Source organism: Lithobates pipiens, unplaced genomic scaffold, assembly GCF_037356315.1.
Source record: "Lithobates pipiens isolate NorthernLeopardFrog02 unplaced genomic scaffold, aLitPip1_a1.2 Scaffold_23, whole genome shotgun sequence".
Lineage (NCBI taxonomy): Eukaryota > Metazoa > Chordata > Amphibia > Anura > Ranidae > Lithobates > Lithobates pipiens.
Window position 1 is genome coordinate 12,495,544 of NW_027507785.1, and position 21,025 is coordinate 12,516,568.

General features: G+C 42.9%; 1 protein-coding gene across 6 annotated transcripts in view; it reads left to right on the forward strand.

Moving 5' to 3' along the window:
• Nucleotides 1-21,025, forward strand: part of SLCO2B1 (solute carrier organic anion transporter family member 2B1) — a 220,203-nt gene that overhangs the window by 110,030 nt on the left and 89,148 nt on the right. For all 6 annotated transcript variants that reach the window (XM_077451192.1, XM_077451194.1, XM_077451191.1 and 3 more), the window contains exons 3-4: nt 6,828-6,965; nt 10,755-10,917. In XM_077451192.1, coding sequence (XP_077307318.1) covers nt 6,828-6,965; nt 10,755-10,917 — 301 coding nt within the window. The remainder of the gene's footprint in view (nt 1-6,827; nt 6,966-10,754; nt 10,918-21,025) is intronic.

Genomic DNA, 21,025 nt, shown 5'->3' on the forward strand with positions numbered 1-21,025 from the left:
GGGGTTACATTTGTCTGGATATGGGCATTAACAGCAATGTTTGTTGGGTTTATTCTTATTTTCTTTATTTATTATAATCAGGAGGACAAAATGACAACATTGTATAAATGTGTTTTTTGTTTCCTAATCAGGAAAATATTGTTGTATTTGATAATGCAATCAAAAGCAAAGTGCCTACTCTTGGACCATCTCTTTAGCTAACACATAGTGCTCCGGGAATCCCGTGTTGTTTTTTTTAAATGATTATTTGAAAAACAAAGATTGTATATATTGATGGAAGTACTTAAAAAAAACTGTTTAGCCCCCTGATATGTCACCAAAGCCCCCCAATGGGGCTCCTAAATAATAATAATATTGTAAACATTTTAAAAGCAACATCCATCGCCCTACTGACACCATTTACTGCCCTACTGACACCATCCTTTGCTCTACTGACACCATCCACTGTCCAACTGACACCATCCACTGCTCTACTGACACCATCCACTGCTCTACTGACACCGTCCACTGCCCTGCTAACACCATGCATTGTCCAACTGACACCATCCACTGCCCTACTGACACCATCTACTGCTCTACTGACACCATCCACTGCTCTACTAACACCATCCACTGCTCTACTGACACCGTCCACTGCCCTACTGACACCATCCACTGCTCCACTGACACCATCCACTGCTCTACTGACACCATCCACTGTTCTACTGACACCGTCCTCTGCCCTACTGACACCATCCACTGCTCTACTGACACCATCCACTGCCCTACTGACACCGTCCACTGACCTACTGACACCGTCCACTGCCCTACTGACACCATCCACTGCCCTACTGACACCATCCACTGCCCTACTGACACCATCCACTGCCCTACTGACACCATCCACTGCTCCACTGACACCATCCACTGCCCTACTGACACCATCCACTGCTCCACTGACACCATCCACTGCTCTACTGACACCATCCACTGTTCTACTGACACCGTCCTCTGCCCTACTGACACCATCCACTGCTCTACTGACACCATCCACTGCCCTACTGACACCGTCCACTGACCTACTGACACCATCCACTGCTCCACTGACACCATCCACTGCCCTACTGACACCATCCACTGCCCTACTGACACCATCCACTGCTCCATTGACACCATCCACTGCTCTACTGACACCATCCACTGTTCTACTGACACCGTCCTCTGCCCTACTGACACCATCCACTGCTCTACTGACACCATCCACTGCTCTACTGACACCATCCACTGCCCTACTGACACCGTCCACTGCCCTACTGACACCATCCACTGCTCTACTGACACCACCCACTGCCCTACTGACACCGTCCACTGTCCAACTGACACCATCCACTGCTCTACGGACACCATCCACTGCTCTACTGACACCATCCACTGCTCTACTGACACCATCCTCTGCTCTACTGACACCGTCCTCTGTCCAACTGACACCATCCACTGACCTACTGACACCATCCACTGCCCTACGGACACCGTCCACTGCTCTACTGACACTGTCCTCTGCCCTACTGAGACCCTCCACTGCTCTACTGACACCATCCACTGCCCTACTGACACCGTCCTCTGCTCCACTGACACCGTCCAAATTTTAATACATTTTAAAATATTTGTTTTCATTATATCTAAGAGATTGTGTGCGTATCTCTGTATGTATACAGTATACATACACACACAGATGTGTGTTTGACTTTGGGGTGCACCCCCTAATGCAATAGGGATGAATAGCAGTTCGAGGATTTGCTATAACAAGCAGACATCTATGGAGGACACATCTGATTGCACACAGTACATCCCAGGTGGAGTGTTACACAACATCATATGTAACATAAAGCGTGCAGGGAGAAAAAAACACCCCGTGACAAAAACTGCCAATTCATGCAGAGGAGCCCACAGAGCCACGGCTGAGACCAGCCTGAGAGCTCTGTGTGCACTGCCACATACCAAGCTGTCATCCTATCAGTGAAAAGAATGCGGCACTGCCGGTCCTGCCGGTCAATGCTGAGAATGTTGAGCCATTTTATAATGTTATTTAATCCTGAACTAGCGGTTTTCACCACTATGTGTTTTTTTTTCTCTTGCACGCTATACATTACATTGTATAACTTTTACAGTATAACATTGTGTAACAGTAGGGACCGCTATGAGCGCTCTTTGTGCAGAGGTTGGACACAAGCCATGCTGAATTGGGTCATAGCCCATGCTCCCTGCTGATTGGAGAGTCCTAGCTCTGTCTATGGGGGTGTGGGGGACCTCTATAGATAGGACATTGCTTCTACATTGCTCGTTCGACTCGGTCTGTGACCGAAGCTGTGCAAAGTGTTACAGTTAGCTTTCTTCATAAAGCAGCCGCAGCCTGAGTAGAAAAGCCTGTCCGCCGCCAGCATACTGCAGAGAAGGACCCTTTGCTCTATGTGTGGAAGGAGTGGTCTCTCTGCAGAGGTCAGACACGCCTCCTGCTGAATAAGGGCAAAGCTCACGTTCCCTGGTGATTGGAGAGCTCTAGCTTTGAGGTGGGGGTGTGTTGGACCTCTGCAGAGAGGCCATTGCTTTTACACAGAGAAAAAGGGGTCCTTTACTGCAGCATGCTGGCAGGAGACAGGCTTTTCTATGCAGTTTGTGACTCAGGCAATTAAAAGTGTTACAGCAAGTTTGCTTTATAAAGCAGCCACAACCTGAGGAGGAAAGTCTGTCCCTGGCCAGCATGCTGCAGAGAAGGACCCTTTGCTCTATGTGTGGAAGGAGTGGTCTCTCTGCAGAGGTTGGACACCCCCCCCCCCTACTGAGCTGGGGCAAAGCTCATACTCCATGCTGATTGTAGAGCTCTAAGTCTCAGCAGGGGGTATATGTTGGACCTTTGCAGAGAGACTGCTGCTTTCACACAGAGAGCAGGGGTTCTTCTTTGCAGCATGCTGGCAGGAGACCGGCTTTTCTATGCAGTTGTAGGGCCCTTTACAGCAGCATGCTGGCAAAGGATAGGATTTTCCATGCAGTTTGTGAGTAAAGCAGTGCAAAATGTTACAGCAAGTTTTCTTTATAAAGCAGCCACATCCTGAGTAGAAACGCCTGTCCGCTGCCAGCATTCTGCAAAGAAGGACCCTTTGCTCTATGTGTGGAAGAAGTGGTCTCTCTGCAGAGGTTGGACACCCCCCCCCCCCCCCCCTACTGAGCTGGGGCAAAGCTCATACTCCCTGCTGATTGTAGAGCTCTAAGTCTCAGCAGGGGGTATATGTTGGACCTTTGCAGAGAGACTGCTGCTTTCACACAGAGAGCAGGGGTTCTTCTTTGCAGCATGCTGGCAGGGGACCGGCTGTTCTATGTAGTTTGTAGGGTCCTTTACTGCAGCATGATGGCAGGGCACAGGCTTTTCTATGCAGTTTGTGACAGCACTCTCTACAGAGAGGCCACTGCTTCTACAAAGAGAAAAAAGGGGTCTTTCACTGCATCATGCTGGCAGGAGACAGGCTTTTCTATGCAGTTTGTGACTCAGGCAATTAAAAGTGTTACAGCAAGTTTGCTTTATAAAGCAGCCACAACCTGAGTAGGAAAGCCTGTCTGCTGCCAGCATGCTGCAGAGAAGGACCCTTTGCTCTATGTGTGGAAAGAGTGGTCTCTCTGCAGAGGTTGGACACCCCCCCCCCTACTGAGCTGGGGCAAAGCTCATACTCCCTACTGATTGTATTGCTCTAAGTCTCATCAGGGGTTATATGTTGGACCTTTGCAGAGAGACTGCTGCTTCCACACAGAGAGCAGGGGTTCTTGTTTGCAGCATGCTGGCAGGAGACCGGCTTTTCTATGTGGTTTGTAGGGTCCTTTACTGCAGCATGATGGCAGGGCACAGGCTTTTTTATGCAGTTTATGACCGCACTCTCTATAGAGAGGCCATTGCTTCTACACAGAGAAAAGGGGTCCTTTACTGCAGCATGCTAGCAGGGGACAGGCTTTTCTATGCAGTTTGTGGCAATTAAAAGTGTTACAGCAAGTTTGCTTTATAAAGCAGCCACAACCTGAGTTCGAAAAGCCTGTCTCCTGTCAGCATGCTGCAAAGAAGGACCCTTTGCTCTATGTGTGGAAGGAGTGGTCTCTCTGCAGAGTGTTGGACACACACCCCCCCCCCCCCCCCCCCCTACTGAGCTGGGGCAGAGCTCATGTTCACTGCTAGTTGTAGAGCTCTGTCTCTGCATGCTGGCAGGGGACAGACTTTTATATGCAGTTTGTAGGGTCCTTTACTGCAGCATGCTGGCAGGGGACAGGCTTTTCTATACAGTTTGTAGGGTCCTTTACTGCAGCATGCTGGCAGGGGACAGGCTTTTCTATGCAGTTTGTAGGGTCCTTTACTGCAGCATGCTGGCAGGGGACAGGCTTTTCTATGCAGTTTGTAGGGTCCTTTACTGCAGCATGCTGGCAGGGGACAGACTTTTCTATACAGTTTGTAGGGTCCTTTACTGCAGCATGCTGGCAGGGGACAGGCTTTTCTATGCAGTTTGTAGGGTCCTTTACTGCAGCATGCTGGCAGGGGACAGGCTTTTCTATACAGTTTGTAGGGTCCTTTACTGCAGCATGCTGGCAGGGGACAGGCTTTTCTATGCAGTTTGTAGGGTCCTTTACTGTAGCATGCTGGCAGGGGACAGGCTTTTCTATGCAGTTTGTAGGGTCCTTTACTGCAGCATGCTGGCAGGGGACAGGCTTTTCTATGCAGTTTGTAGGGTCCTTTACTGCAGCATGCTGGCAGGGGACAGGCTTTTCTATGCAGTTTGTAGGGTCCTTTACTGCAGCATGCTGGCAGGGGACAGGCTTTTCTATGCAGTTTGTAGGGTCCTTTACTGCAGCATGCTGGCAGGGGACAGGCTTTTCTATACAGTTTGTGACTCAGGCAATTAAAAATGTTACAAGTCTTCTTGTTAAAGCAGCCATGGCCTTAGTAGAAAAGCCTGTCTCCTGCCAGCATGCTGCAGAGAAGGATCCTTGCTCTAAGCAAAGGAGGAGCAGTCTCTCTGCAGAGGTTGGACACACCCCCTACCGAGCTGGGGGAAAAGCTCATGCTCCCTGCTGATCGGAGAGCTCTGGCTCTTTCTCAGCTGGGGAGGGGGGGGGGGTTGGATCTCTGCAGAGACCCTTGCTTCCACAGCCCGAAATCCTTGTGTGAAAACATTGGACAAGCGTCGGGTTCTCTTTATGGAGACATCAGAAGTCTGTTAGACCTCCAATGTCTCCCCTGCCATCCAATGCAGCTAATCAAGCACAGCTAATGCTTTATTAGCAGATTTCCTGTCAGGAGCATCCTGGGAATGACAGCTGTTAACCATTTCTTTGTGCACTGGTCCAAATCATTTGCTGGAGGGGGGATTATGGTGTGGGGGGGGGGGGTTGTTTTTCAGGGGGTGGGCTTGGCCCCTTAGTTCCAGTGAAGGGAACACTTAAGGCGTCGGCATACCAAGACATTTTGGACAATTTCATGCTCCCAAGTTTTTGGGAACAGTTTGGAGATGGCCCCTTCCTGTTCCAACATGACTGCGCACCAGTGCGCAAGGCAAGGTCCATAAAGACATGGATGAGTGAGTTTGGGGTGGAGGAACTTGACTGGCCTGCACAGAGTCCTGACCTCAACCCGATAGAACACTTTTGGGATGAATTCGAGCGCAAACTGCGAGCCTTCTTGTCCAACATCAGTGCCTGACCTCACAAATGCACTTCTGGAAGAATAATCAAACATTCCCATAGACACATCTCCTAAACCTTGTGGACGGCCTTCCCAGAAGAGTTGAAGCTGTTATAGCTGCAAAGGGCGGAGCCAACTCAATATTGAACCCTACGGACTAAGACTGGGATTCCATGAAAGTTCATGTGTTTGTGTAAAGGCAGGCGTCCCAATAATTTTGGCAATATAGTGTATATCTGAGATGTTTCTTGCTTGAATCAGATGGATATATAGCTGTTCTGTCTTCTCAATGCGTTTCGTAAGTATGTTCAGTTGATAATGGTGGTACACATGGTGGCCACATATAGGCTTGTGCTCCTTTGGTGAATGTAAATGTTATTTACTGTATGTATTATAGGTTAGCATGGCAATTTTTTTTTTTAATACTGGACAATTTTTTAGGTCATTAAAAAAAAAAGAAAAAGAAATAAAAATAATAAAAACTAAAAATAAATAAATAAATAAAGAAATAAAAATAATAAAAACTAAAAAAAAAAAAAAAAGAAATAAAAATAATAAAAACTATAATAATAATAATAATAATAATAATAATAATAATAATAATAATAATAATAAAAATATGTACTTACAAGTGGTTAAGAAATGACATTGATCTGCATATGAATGAAACAGTGTAAGTGCATCATAAAAATAATGTTACATTGTATTTCTCAATAAGGCTTCTGAACATTATTTGAAAGCTTCAATTTGCCTAGCAGTGTCACAGAGCAAGTCCTGGCTGTCATTTTTACAGCCAGGATTTGCTGACAAAAGCAGCAGGGGGAGCAGCATCCAGGAAAAGGGGGAAGAGCAGTACCCAGAGAGGGGGTGGGGAAGTAGTAGCTAGGGTGGATGGGGGGCAAGCAACCAGACTGGGGGGAGGGGGGGTTGGTGTCAGCAATTGAGGGAGAGGAACAAGCCGTATGTCCGCTGTCCACGTAATTTGTTCAGTTTTTTAGGTTGTATGTGTAGGTAGATGAAATGAGCTTTCAGATTTCAGCACGGTTGCAGTGTTTGCTGAATAGCATTGTAACTGCCTTCTGTCACTTCACCCTCTACAACCCCCCATAATTGAGTGTCGTATTTTCAATTCCAGGTCTTCGTGTTTTGCCATGGACTTCTTCAGCTGTCTCAGCTCCTCCTCACCGGATACCTGAGGAGCACCATATCGACCATTGAGAAACGCTTCGGCATGTCCAGTCAGACGTCAGGGATCCTGTCATCCTTCAATGAGGTAACCAATCAGGTTCATCAGAACTGATAAAAATGGAATATCAGAGGGGATCTTCTATGGACTGCAAAGTGTAAAAAGGAATCTCACGGGGCTGTTAAATGCAATTTCACATCTACTGAATAGATAAAAGTAATAATAATACTAACAATACAATTTATAATAATAATAATAATAGCAATAACAATGACAATATTAACAATAATAATAATAATAATAAGTACTATTGTTATGATTTTTATTATTATTGCTATTTTTTTATTATTACAATAATAATAAAAATAATAATAATTACAACAACAATAATGACAATAATAATCATCATCATGGCAATAATAATAACGATAATAATAATCATTTATTTAATTTCAATTATTATTACATTATTACAATAATAACAGAAATCATAATAATAACAATAATATTGACAATATTAATAATGATAATAATAATTATTATACATTTTTTATTATTACAATAATAATAAAAATAATAATAATAATTACAACAATAATGACAATAATAATCATCATCATGGCAAAATAATAATGATAATAATAATAATAATTTCAAGTATTATTACATTATTACAATAATAACAACAATCATAATAATAGCAATAATAATGACAATATTATTAATAATATTAATATAATTATTATTATTATTGATATTATTGTTATTTTTTATTATTACAATAAAAATAATAATAATTACAACAATAATGATAATAATCATCATCATGGCAAAAATAACAATGACAATAATAATAATTTCAATTATTTTTACAATAATAGCAACAATCATAATAATAGCAATAATAATGACAATATTAAAGCGATTGCAAAGCTCTTCTGAGGTCCCCTGGCGTCTCTCACGGCTCCTCCCCCACATCAGATAACCCCCTAGGAGAAGCGCTCTCCCAGGGGGTTACTTTACGGGTGTGCTACCGAGACCAACATTCAGGGCCAATAACCGCCGAATGTATGACTCGGACCCGCCCCCCAGTGTTCATGTCATTGCATTTGATTGACAGCAGCGGGAGCCAATGGCTGGGCTGCTATCAATCTATCCAATCAAGAGCTGAGAACCCACGGGCAGAGGAAGAGCATGTCCCCGCCTGGATAAAGTTCCAGGGCTCAGGTAAGTAAGACGGGGGGGGGGGGGGCGTGTGTTCACTGCCAGGTGTTTTTTCAGGTGAAGGTGAAGGTTTTTAAAGTGAAAAAAACACAAGGGTTTACAACCCCTTTAATAATAATCATAATAGTAAGTATTATTATTAGGATTTTTATTATTATTATATTATTTATTATTATTGTTATTTATTATTATTACAATAATATTAATAATAATAATAACTACAATAATAATCATCATCATGGCAAAAATAAGGACAATATTAATTTAAATTATTATTACATTAATACAATAATAACAAAAATCATAATAATAGCAATAATAATAATAATAATAATAATAATAATAATAATAATAATAATAATAATCATAATAATAATAATAATAACAATATTAATAATACGTATTATTATTATGATTTTTATTATTATTATTATTGTTATTACAATACAAATTTAAAATAATAATAAATACAACAATAATGACACTAATAATAATCATCATCATGGCAAAATTAATAATCACAATAATAATACTAATACAACTAACCAACCAATCAAGAGCCGACAACCCCGGGCAGAGGAAGAGCGTGTCCCAGCCGGATAAAGTTCCAGGGCTCAGGTAAGTAAGAGGGGTGGGGGGCTGGAGTTTGCCGGTCACTGCCAGGTGTTTTTTCAGGTAAAGATTTTTAAAGTGAAAAAACACAAGGGTTTACAACCCCTTTATTATTAATAATAATAATAATAATAATAATAATCATAATAGTAAGTATTATTATTATGATTTTTATTATTTATTATTATTATTATTATTATTATTATTATTATTATAACAACAATAATGACAATAATAATAATCATCATCATGGCAAAAATAATAAGGAAAATAATCATTTTAATTATTATTACATGAATACAATAATAACTAAAATAATAATAATAGCAATAATAATATTATTATTATTATTATTATTATTGCTATTATTATTTTAGTTATTATTGTATTAATGTAATAATAATTTAAATTATTATTTTCCTTATTATTTTTGCCATGATGATGATTATTATTATTGTCATTATTGTTGTTATAATAATAATAATAATAAAAAACAATAATAATAATATAAAATAAATAATAAAAATCATAATATTAATACTTATTATTATTGTTATTATTATTATTATTATTATTATTATTATTAACAATAATAATAATAAGTATTAATATTATGATTTTTATTATTATTATTGTTGTTATTTTGTATTACAATAAAAATTAAAAATAATAATAAATACAACAATAATGACAATAATAATAATCATCATCATGGCAAAAATAATAATGACGATAATAATAATACAACTATTAATAATAATAATAATAAAATGAATATGCAGTAAAATACTAGAATAAAGATATGCAGGTTGTGAGAGCCGTCATGGTAAGCCTCCACTCTGAGTGACTGGCCACATTCACCATGAGTTTAGACTCACGCCAACCACTTCTCTCAACCTGATCAGGCAGATGAAAATGTATGTAAGTCTTACCAATGAACTCCTTTTATTTGCTCTCTTTTGGTCTTTTAAATATACCATTAAAAGTGTTTTGTTATATCGGTTGGATAGGTATAAAATGACACCCGTTGATCCTGCCAGAAACCCAGTAAGCTCCTAACTTCCTGTGCTCCCTTTGCTGCACCTACATTGTTCCCAGTTCTCGCTCCCAGAACACCTCCCCTAACAGGTGACAAGGGAAGGGAAGTGTTCTGTAGTCCAGCCCTAAGGTGACAATCTTCCTCCTCCATAGACACATTACAGTGACTGAGCTGTCATGGACAGCCCATGGTCAACTACTGATGGGCAGGAGCAGGTAGGACAGGCTGTTGATGCCCTCCTACCAGCCTTGGGGTGTCATGGAACCACCACATCTACGGATAAATTTTAACACCTTTATGCCGGTTGCAGCCGAAACTTTAAATGGGCTGGTTGGTAGGAGGGTGGGCTACTGATCATGTGACACTGTGATTGGCCGTACAGTGCTGACATCATCAAAAGCAACCATCAGTAGTGGACCATGCGCTTTCTACTACAGCTTGGTCGCAGTTGTGTGGGGAGCCGAGGAAGAGCCCCTAGAACAAGACAGTGACAAATATACTGTATATGGGGCTGGGCGTTAGGGACCACATGCCCTGCTACCACATATGTGCATAATAATGGTGTCCTAAAAATGATTGTCATCTCAAACACCAGCAGGTGCACAATAATATAAATGCAAAAAACAATGCTAAATTACAAAAAAAAAACCTCATAAATAAATGAAGGCTATTAAATAGATTCAATGAAATTGTATAGGACCCAACAGGTGGGAGTAGTGGAGTATTTCCTCCACGTATCATGGTGGATAGCCTCTTCCTCAGGAGTGTGTGCTTCTTCTAACCCTCTCACACACTATTCAAAACAAGCAAACAAAGGCTTCACTTTGATTAGCGCCTTGTCCTCAGATTTGGGGAAGTGACGTGTAACTTCCCAATTCAGCTACTAAAGAAAAATAAAGCAAAGAGGACCATCGGGGCAATTTATATCCTGACTGCGATATGGGAGGGACCTGAGTAGATGTGACCAAACCACTGACCCTTCCAACGTCTTCTTGTTTCAGATTGGAAATACGATTCTCATTGTGTTTGTCAGCTACTTTGGCAGTCGGGTGCACCGGCCTCGCTTCATTGCTTTTGGTGCTCTGGTTGTCTGTGTTGCTGGATTCATCATGTGTCTACCTCACTTCATCATGGGACAGTATGAGTATGACAAGTCCCATGCCAGTAAGTGTCCTTGTGTTCTCCCCGCTCATAAACGTTTGGTACTCTACTTGCAACATGTACTACATTTTAAAAGTTGCTCGATGCAAGGCCAGATTAAAGCCCCTCAAGATATTACCAGCACTTGGAGGAATTTTGTCTCCAGGAGAAACATAAATGTTTTTACCACCAGCACTAGCATTTCCTGTACCACCAGCACCAACATTACATCCATCACCAGCACCAACATTACATCCATCACTCACCAGCACCAACATTACATCCATCACTCACCAGCACCAACATTACATCCATCACCAGCACCAACATTACATCCATCACCAGCACCAACATTACATCCATCACTCACCAGCACCAACATTACATCCATCACCAGCACCAACATTACATCCATCACTCACCAGCACCAACATTACATCCATCACCAGCACCAACATTACATCCATCACTCACCGGCACTAGCATTTCCTGTACCACCAGCACCAACATTACATCCATCACCTGCACAATTATTTCATCTACCACCACCATCAATATTACATCCATATCCAGCACCAACATTACATCCATCAACAGCACCAACATTACATCCACCATTGGCACCAACATTACATCCATCATCGGCACCAACATTACATCCACCATTGGCACCAACATTACATCCACCATTGGCACCAACATTACATCCATCATCGGCACCAACATTACATCCATCACTCACCAGCACCAACATTACATCCACCATTGGCACCAACATTACATCCATCACCTGCACCAACATTACATCCATCACCAGCACCAACATTACATCCATCACTCACCAGCACCAACATTACATCCACCATTGGCACCAACATTACATCCATCATCGGCACCAACATTACATCCATCACCAGCACCAACATTACATCCATCACTCACCAGCACCAACATTACATCCACCATTGGCACCAACATTACATCCACCATTGGCACCAACATTACATCCACCATTGGCACCAACATTACATCCACCATTGGCACCAACATTACATCCATCACTCACCAGCACCAACATTACATCCGTCACCAGCACCAACATTACATCCATCAACAGCACCAACATTACATCCATCACTCACCAGCACCAACATTACATCCGTCACCAGCACCAACATTACATCCGTCACCAGCACCAACATTACATCCATCACTCACCAGCACCAACATTACATCCATCACTCACCAGCACCAACATTACATCCATCAACAGCACCAACATTACATACATCACTCACCAGCACCAACATTACATCCATCACTCACCAGCACCAACATTACATCCATCACTCACCAGCACCAACATTACATCCATCACTCACCAGCACCAACATTACATACATCACTCACCAGCACCAACATTACATCCATCACTCACCAGCACCAACATTACATCCATCACCAGCACCAACATTACATCCATCACTCACCAGCACCAACATTACATCCATCACCAGCACCAACATTACATCCATCACTCACCAGCACCAACATTACATCCATCACCAGCACCAACATTACATCCATCAACAGCACCAACATTACATACATCACTCACCAGCACCAACATTACATCCGTCACCAGCACCAACATTACATACATCAACAGCACCAACATTACATCCATCACTCACCAGCACCAACATTACATCCGTCACTCACCAGCACCAACATTACATCCATCAACAGCACCAACATTACATCCATCACTCACCAGCACCAACATTACATCCACCATTGGCATCAACATTACATCCATCAACAGCACCAACATTACATCCATCACTCACCAGCACCAACATTACATCCATCACCAGCACCAATATTACATCCACCATTGGCATCAGCATTACATCCACCAACATTACATCCATCAACGGCACCAACATTACATCCATCAACGGCACCAACATTACATCCATCACCAGCACCAACATTACATCCATCAACAGCACCAACATTACATCCATCACCAGCACCAACATTACATCCATCACCAGCACCAACATTACATCCATCACCAGCACCAACATTACATCCATCAACAGCATTAACATTACATCCATCACTCACCAGCACCAACAATACATCCATCATCGGCACCAACATTACATCCAAGACCTGCACCAACATTACATCCACCACCAGCACCAACATTTCTTCCATCACCAGCACTTATAATACAACCAGGGGCGGACTGACCATTTGACTTCTCAGGCACTGCCCGAGGGCCCGAGCCACTAGGGGGCCCAATCAGGGTTGCCAGCCTCAGTAAAACCAGGGACAGTATGTAAAAATCTGTGTTTTTTTTTTTTTTACATCTGTCTCTGAAATGTCCCTTACCAACATCCTTTTGGTCTAAAAATCCTGAGATTATAGCTGACCCGCCTCTCCAGTACCTTCTTAGCCAATAGAAACATGTCTGTGTATACTGTGTGTACATGTATGTGTATACTGTGTGTGTGTGTATACTGTGTGGCCCCATAATCTCCTATTGCCCAAGGGCCCCATAATTTTCTATTGCCCGGGGGCCCCATGAGTTTTCAGTCCGCCCCTGAATACAACCACCACCAGCATCAACATTATATCCATCACCATCATCAACATTACATCCATCACGAGCACCAACATTTCTTCCTTCACCAGCACCAACATTACATCCATCACCAGCATCAACATTACATCCATCACCAGCACCAACATTACATCCATCACCAGCATCAACATTACATCCATCACCAGCATCAACATTACATCCATCACCAGCACCAACATTACATCCATCACCAGCATCAACATTACATCCATCACCAGCACCAACATGACATCCATCACCAGCATCAACATTACATCCATCACCAGCATCAACATTACATCCATCACCAGCACCAACATTACATCCATCACCAGCACCAACATGACATCCATCACCAGCATCAACATTACATCCATCACCAGCACCAACATTACATCCATCACCAGCATCAACATTACATCCATCACCAGCACCAACATGACATCCATCACCAGCACCAACATTACATCCATCACCAGCATCAACATTACATCCATCACCAGCACCAACATTACATCCATCCCCAGCACCAACATTACATCCATCACCAGCATCAACATTACATCCATCACCAGCACCAACATTACATCCATCCCCAGCACCAACATGACATCCATCACCAGCATCAACATTACATCCATCACCAGCATCAACATTACATCCATCACCAGCACCAACATTACATCCATCACCAGCACCAACATTACATCCATCACCAGCATCAACATTACATCCATCACCAGCACCAACATGACATCCATCACCAGCATCAACATTACATCCATCACCAGCACCAACATTACATCCATCACCAGCACCAACATTACATCCATCACTGACACCAACATTACATCCATCACCAGCATCAACATTACATCCATCACCAGCACCAACATTACATCCATCACCAGCATCAACATTACATCCATCACCAGCACCAACATTACACCCATCACCAGCATCAACATTACATCCATCACTGACACCAACATTACATCCATCACCAGCATCAACATTACATCCATCACCAGCATCAACATTACATCCATCACCAACATCAACATTACATCCATCACCAGCACCAACATTACACCCATCACCAGCACCAACATTACATCCATCACCAGCATCAACATTACATCCATCACCAGCACCAACATTACATCCATCACCAGCACCAACATTACATCCATCACCAGCACCAACATTACATCCATCAACAGCACCAACATTACATCCATCACCAGCACCAACATTACATCCATCAACAGCACCAACATTACATCCATCACCAGCATCAACATTACATCCATCACCAACATTACATCCATCACCAACATTACATCCATCACCAGCACCAACATTACATCCATCACCAGCATCAACATTACATCCATCACCAACATTACATCCATCACCAGCATCAACATTACATCCATCACCAACATTACATCCATCACCAGCACCAACATTACATCCATCACCAGCACCAACATTACATCCATCACCAGCATCAACATTACATCCATCACTGACACCAACATTACATCCATCACCAGCACCAACATTACACCCATCACCAGCACCAACATTACATCCATCACCAGCACCACCATTACATCCATCACCAGCACCAACATTACACCCATCACCAGCATCAACATTACATCCATCACCAGCACCAACATTACATCCATCACCAGCACCAACATTACATCCATCACCAGCATCAATATTACATCCATCACCAGCATCAACATTACATCCATCACCAGCACCAACATTACATCCATCACCAGCACCAACATTACATCCATCACCAGCATCAACATTACATCCATCACCAGCACCAACATTACATCCATCACCAGCACCAACATTACATCCATCACCAGCACCAACATTACATCCATCACCAGCACCAACATTACACCCATCACCAGCACCAACATTACATCCATCACCAGCACCAACATTACATCCATCACCAGCACCAACATTACATCCATCACCAGCATCAACATTACATCCATCACCAGCACCAACATTACATCCATCACCAGCACCAACATTACATCCATCACCAGCATCAACATTACATCCATCACCAGCATCAACATTACATCCATCACCAGCATCAACATTACATCCATCACCAGCACCAACATTACATCCATCACCAGCACCAACATTACATCCATCACCAGCACCAACATTACATCCATCACCAGCACCAACATTACATCCATCACCAGCACCAACATTACATCCATCACCAGCACCAACAATACATCCATCACCTGCACCAACATTACATCCATCACCAGCATCAACATTACATCCATCACCAGCACCAACATGACATCCATCACCAGCATCAACATTACATCCATCACCAGCACCAACATTACATCCATCACCAGCACCAACATTACATCCATCACCAGCACCAACATTACATCCATCACCAGCACCAACATTACATCCATCACCAGCACCAACATTACACCCATCACCAGCACCAACATTACATCCATCAACAGCATCAACATTACATCCATCACCAGCACCAACATTACATCCATCACCAGCATCAACATTACATCCATCACCAGCATCAACATTACATCCATCACCAGCACCAACATTACATCCATAAACAGCACCAACATTACATCCATCACCAGCATCAACATTACATCCATCACCAGCATCAACATTACATCCATCACCAGCACCAACATTACATCCATCACCAGCACCAACATTACATCCATCACTCACCAGCACCAACATTACATCCATCACCAGCATCAACATTACATCCATCACCAGCACCAACATTACATTCATCACCAGCACCAACATTACATCCATCACCAGCACCAACATTACATCCATCACCAGCACCAACATTACATCCATCAACAGCACCAACATTACATCCATCACCAGCACCAACATTACATCCATCAACAGCACCAACATTACATCCATCACCAGCATCAACATTACATCCATCACCAACATTACATCCATCACCAACATTACATCCATCACCAGCACCAACATTACATCCATCACCAGCATCAACATTACATCCATCACCAACATTACATCCATCACCAGCATCAACATTACATCCATCACCAACATTACATCCATCACCAGCACCAACATTACATCCATCACCAGCACCAACATTACATCCATCACCAGCATCAACATTACATCCATCACTGACACCAACATTACATCCATCACCAGCACCAACATTACACCCATCACCAGCACCAACATTACATCCATCACCAGCACCAACATTACATCCATCACCAGCACCAACATTACACCCATCACCAGCATCAACATTACATCCATCACCAGCACCAACATTACATCCATCACCAGCACCAACATTACATCCATCACCAGCATCAATATTACATCCATCACCAGCATCAACATTACATCCATCACCAGCACCAACATTACATCCATCACCAGCACCAACATTACATCCATCACCAGCATCAACATTACATCCATCACCAGCACCAACATTACATCCATCACCAGCACCAACATTACATCCATCACCAGCACCAACATTACATCCATCACCAGCACCAACATTACACCCATCACCAGCACCAACATTACATCCATCACCAGCACCAACATTACATCCATCACCAGCACCAACATTACATCCATCACCAGCATCAACATTACATCCATCACCAGCACCAACATTACATCCATCACCAGCACCAACATTACATCCATCACCAGCATCAACATTACATCCATCACCAGCATCAACATTACATCCATCACCAGCATCAACATTACATCCATCACCAGCACCAACATTACATCCATCACCAGCACCAACATTACATCCATCACCAGCACCAACATTACATCCATCACCAGCACCAACATTACATCCATCACCAGCACCAACATTACATCCATCACCAGCACCAACAATACATCCATCACCTGCACCAACATTACATCCATCACCAGCATCAACATTACATCCATCACCAGCACCAACATGACATCCATCACCAGCATCAACATTACATCCATCACCAGCACCAACATTACATCCATCACCAGCACCAACATTACATCCATCACCAGCACCAACATTACATCCATCACCAGCACCAACATTACATCCATCACCAGCACCAACATTACACCCATCACCAGCACCAACATTACATCCATCAACAGCATCAACATTACATCCATCACTGACACCAACATTACATCCATCACCAGCATCAACATTACATCCATCACCAGCATCAACATTACATCCATCACCAGCACCAACATTACATCCATAAACAGCACCAACATTACATCCATCACCAGCATCAACATTACATCCATCACCAGCATCAACATTACATCCATCACCAGCACCAACATTACATCCATCACCAGCACCAACATTACATCCATCACTCACCAGCACCAACATTACATCCATCACCAGCATCAACATTACATCCATCACCAGCACCAACATTACATTCATCACCAGCACCAACATTACATCCATCACCAGCACCAACATTACATCCATCACCAGCACCAACATTACATCCATCAACAGCACCAACATTACATCCATCACCAGCACCAACATTACATCCATCAACAGCACCAACATTACATCCATCACCAGCATCAACATTACATCCATCACCAACATTACATCCATCACCAACATTACATCCATCACCAGCACCAACATTACATCCATCACCAGCATCAACATTACATCCATCACCAACATTACATCCATCACCAGCATCAACATTACATCCATCACCAACATTACATCCATCACCAGCACCAACATTACATCCATCACCAGCACCAACATTACATCCATCACCAGCACCAACATTACATCCATCACCAGCATCAACATTACATCCATCACCAACATTACATCCATCACCAGCACCAACATTACATCCATCACCAGCATCAACATTACATCCATCACTGACACCAACATTACATCCATCACCAGCACCAACATTACACCCATCACCAGCACCAACATTACATCCATCACCAGCACCAACATTACATCCATCACCAGCACCAACATTACATCCATCACCAGCACCAACATTACATCCATCACCAGCATCAACATTACATCCATCACCAGCATCAACATTACATCCATCACCAGCATCAACATTACATCCATCACCAGCACCAACATTACATCCATCACCAGCACCAACATTACATCCATCACCAGCACCAACATTACATCCATCACCAGCATCAACATTACATCCATCACCAGCACCAACATTACATCCATCACCAGCACCAACATTACATCCATCACCAGCACCAACATTACATCCATCACCAGCACCAACAATACATCCATCACCTGCACCAACATTACATCCATCACCAGCATCAACATTACATCCATCACCAGCACCAACATTACATCCATCACCAGCACCAACATTACATCCATCACCAGCACCAACATTACATCCATCACCAGCATCAACATTACATCCATCACCAGCATCAACATTACATCCATCACCAGCACCAACATTACATCCATCACCAGCATCAACATTACATCCATCACCAGCACCAACATTACATCCATCACCAGCACCAACATTACACCCATCACCTGCACAAACATTACATCCATCACTGACACCAACATTACATCCATCACCAGCACCAACATTACATCCATCACCAGCATCAACATTACATCCATCACCAGCATCAACATTACATCCATCACCAGCATCAACATTACATCCATCACCAGCACCAACATTACATCCATCACCAGCATCAACATTACATCCATCACCAGCACCAACATTACATCCATCACCAGCACCAACATTACATCCATCACCAGCATCAACATTACATCCATCACTGACACCAACATTACATCCATCACCAGCACCAACATTACATCCATCACCAGCATCAACATTACATCCATCACCAGCACCAACATTACATCCATCACCAGCACCAACATTACATCCATCACCAGCACCAACATTACATCCATCACCAGCATCAACATTACATCCATCACCAGCATCAACATTACATCCATCACCAGCACCAACATTACATCCATCACCAGCACCAACATTACATCCATCACCAGCACCAACATTACATCCATCACCAGCACCAACATTACATCCATCACCAGCACCAACATTACACCCATCACCTGCACAAACATTACATCCATCACTGACACCAACATTACATCCATCACCAGCACCAACATTACATCCATCACCAGCATCAACATTACATCCATCACCAGCACCAACATTACATCCATCCCCAGCACCAACATTACATCCATCACCAGCATCAACATTACATCCATCACTGACACCAACATTACATCCATCACCAGCATCAACATTACATCCATCACCAGCACCAACATTACATCCATCACCAGCACCAACAATACATCCATCACCAGCATCAACATTACATCCATCACCAACACCAACATTACATCCATCACCAGCACCAACATTACATCCATCACCAGCATCAACATTACATCCATCACCAGCACCAACATTACATCCATCACCAGCACCAACATTACATCCATCACCAGCACCAACAATACATCCATCACCAGCACCAACAATACATCCATCACCAGCATCAACATTACATCCATCACCAGCACCAACATTACATCCATCACCAGCACCAACATTACATCCATCAACAGCACCAACATTACATCCATCAACAGCACCAACATTACATCCATCACCAGCATCAACATTACATCCATCACCAGCATCAACATTACATCCATCACCAGCACCAACATTACATCCATCACCAGCACCAACATTACATCCATCACCAGCACCAACATTACATCCATCACCAGCACCAACATTACACCCATCACCAGCATCAACATTACATCCATCACCAACATTACATCCATCACCAACATTACATCCATCACCAGCACCAACATTACATCCATCACCAGCATCAACATTACATCCATCACCAGCATCAACATTACATCCATCACCAGCACCAACATTACATCCATCACCAGCACCAACATTACATCCATCACCAGCACCAACATTACATCCATCACCAGCACCAACATTACATCCATCACCAGCACCAACATTACATCCATCACCAGCACCAACATTACATCCATCACCAGCACCAACATTACATCCATCACTCACCAGCACCAACATTACATCCATCACCAGCATCAACATTACATCCATCACCAACATTACATCCATCACCAACATTACATCCATCACCAGCACCAACATTACATCCATCACCAGCACCAACATTTCTTCCTTCACCAGCACTTACAACACAACCAGCATCAACATTACATCCATCACCAACATTACATCC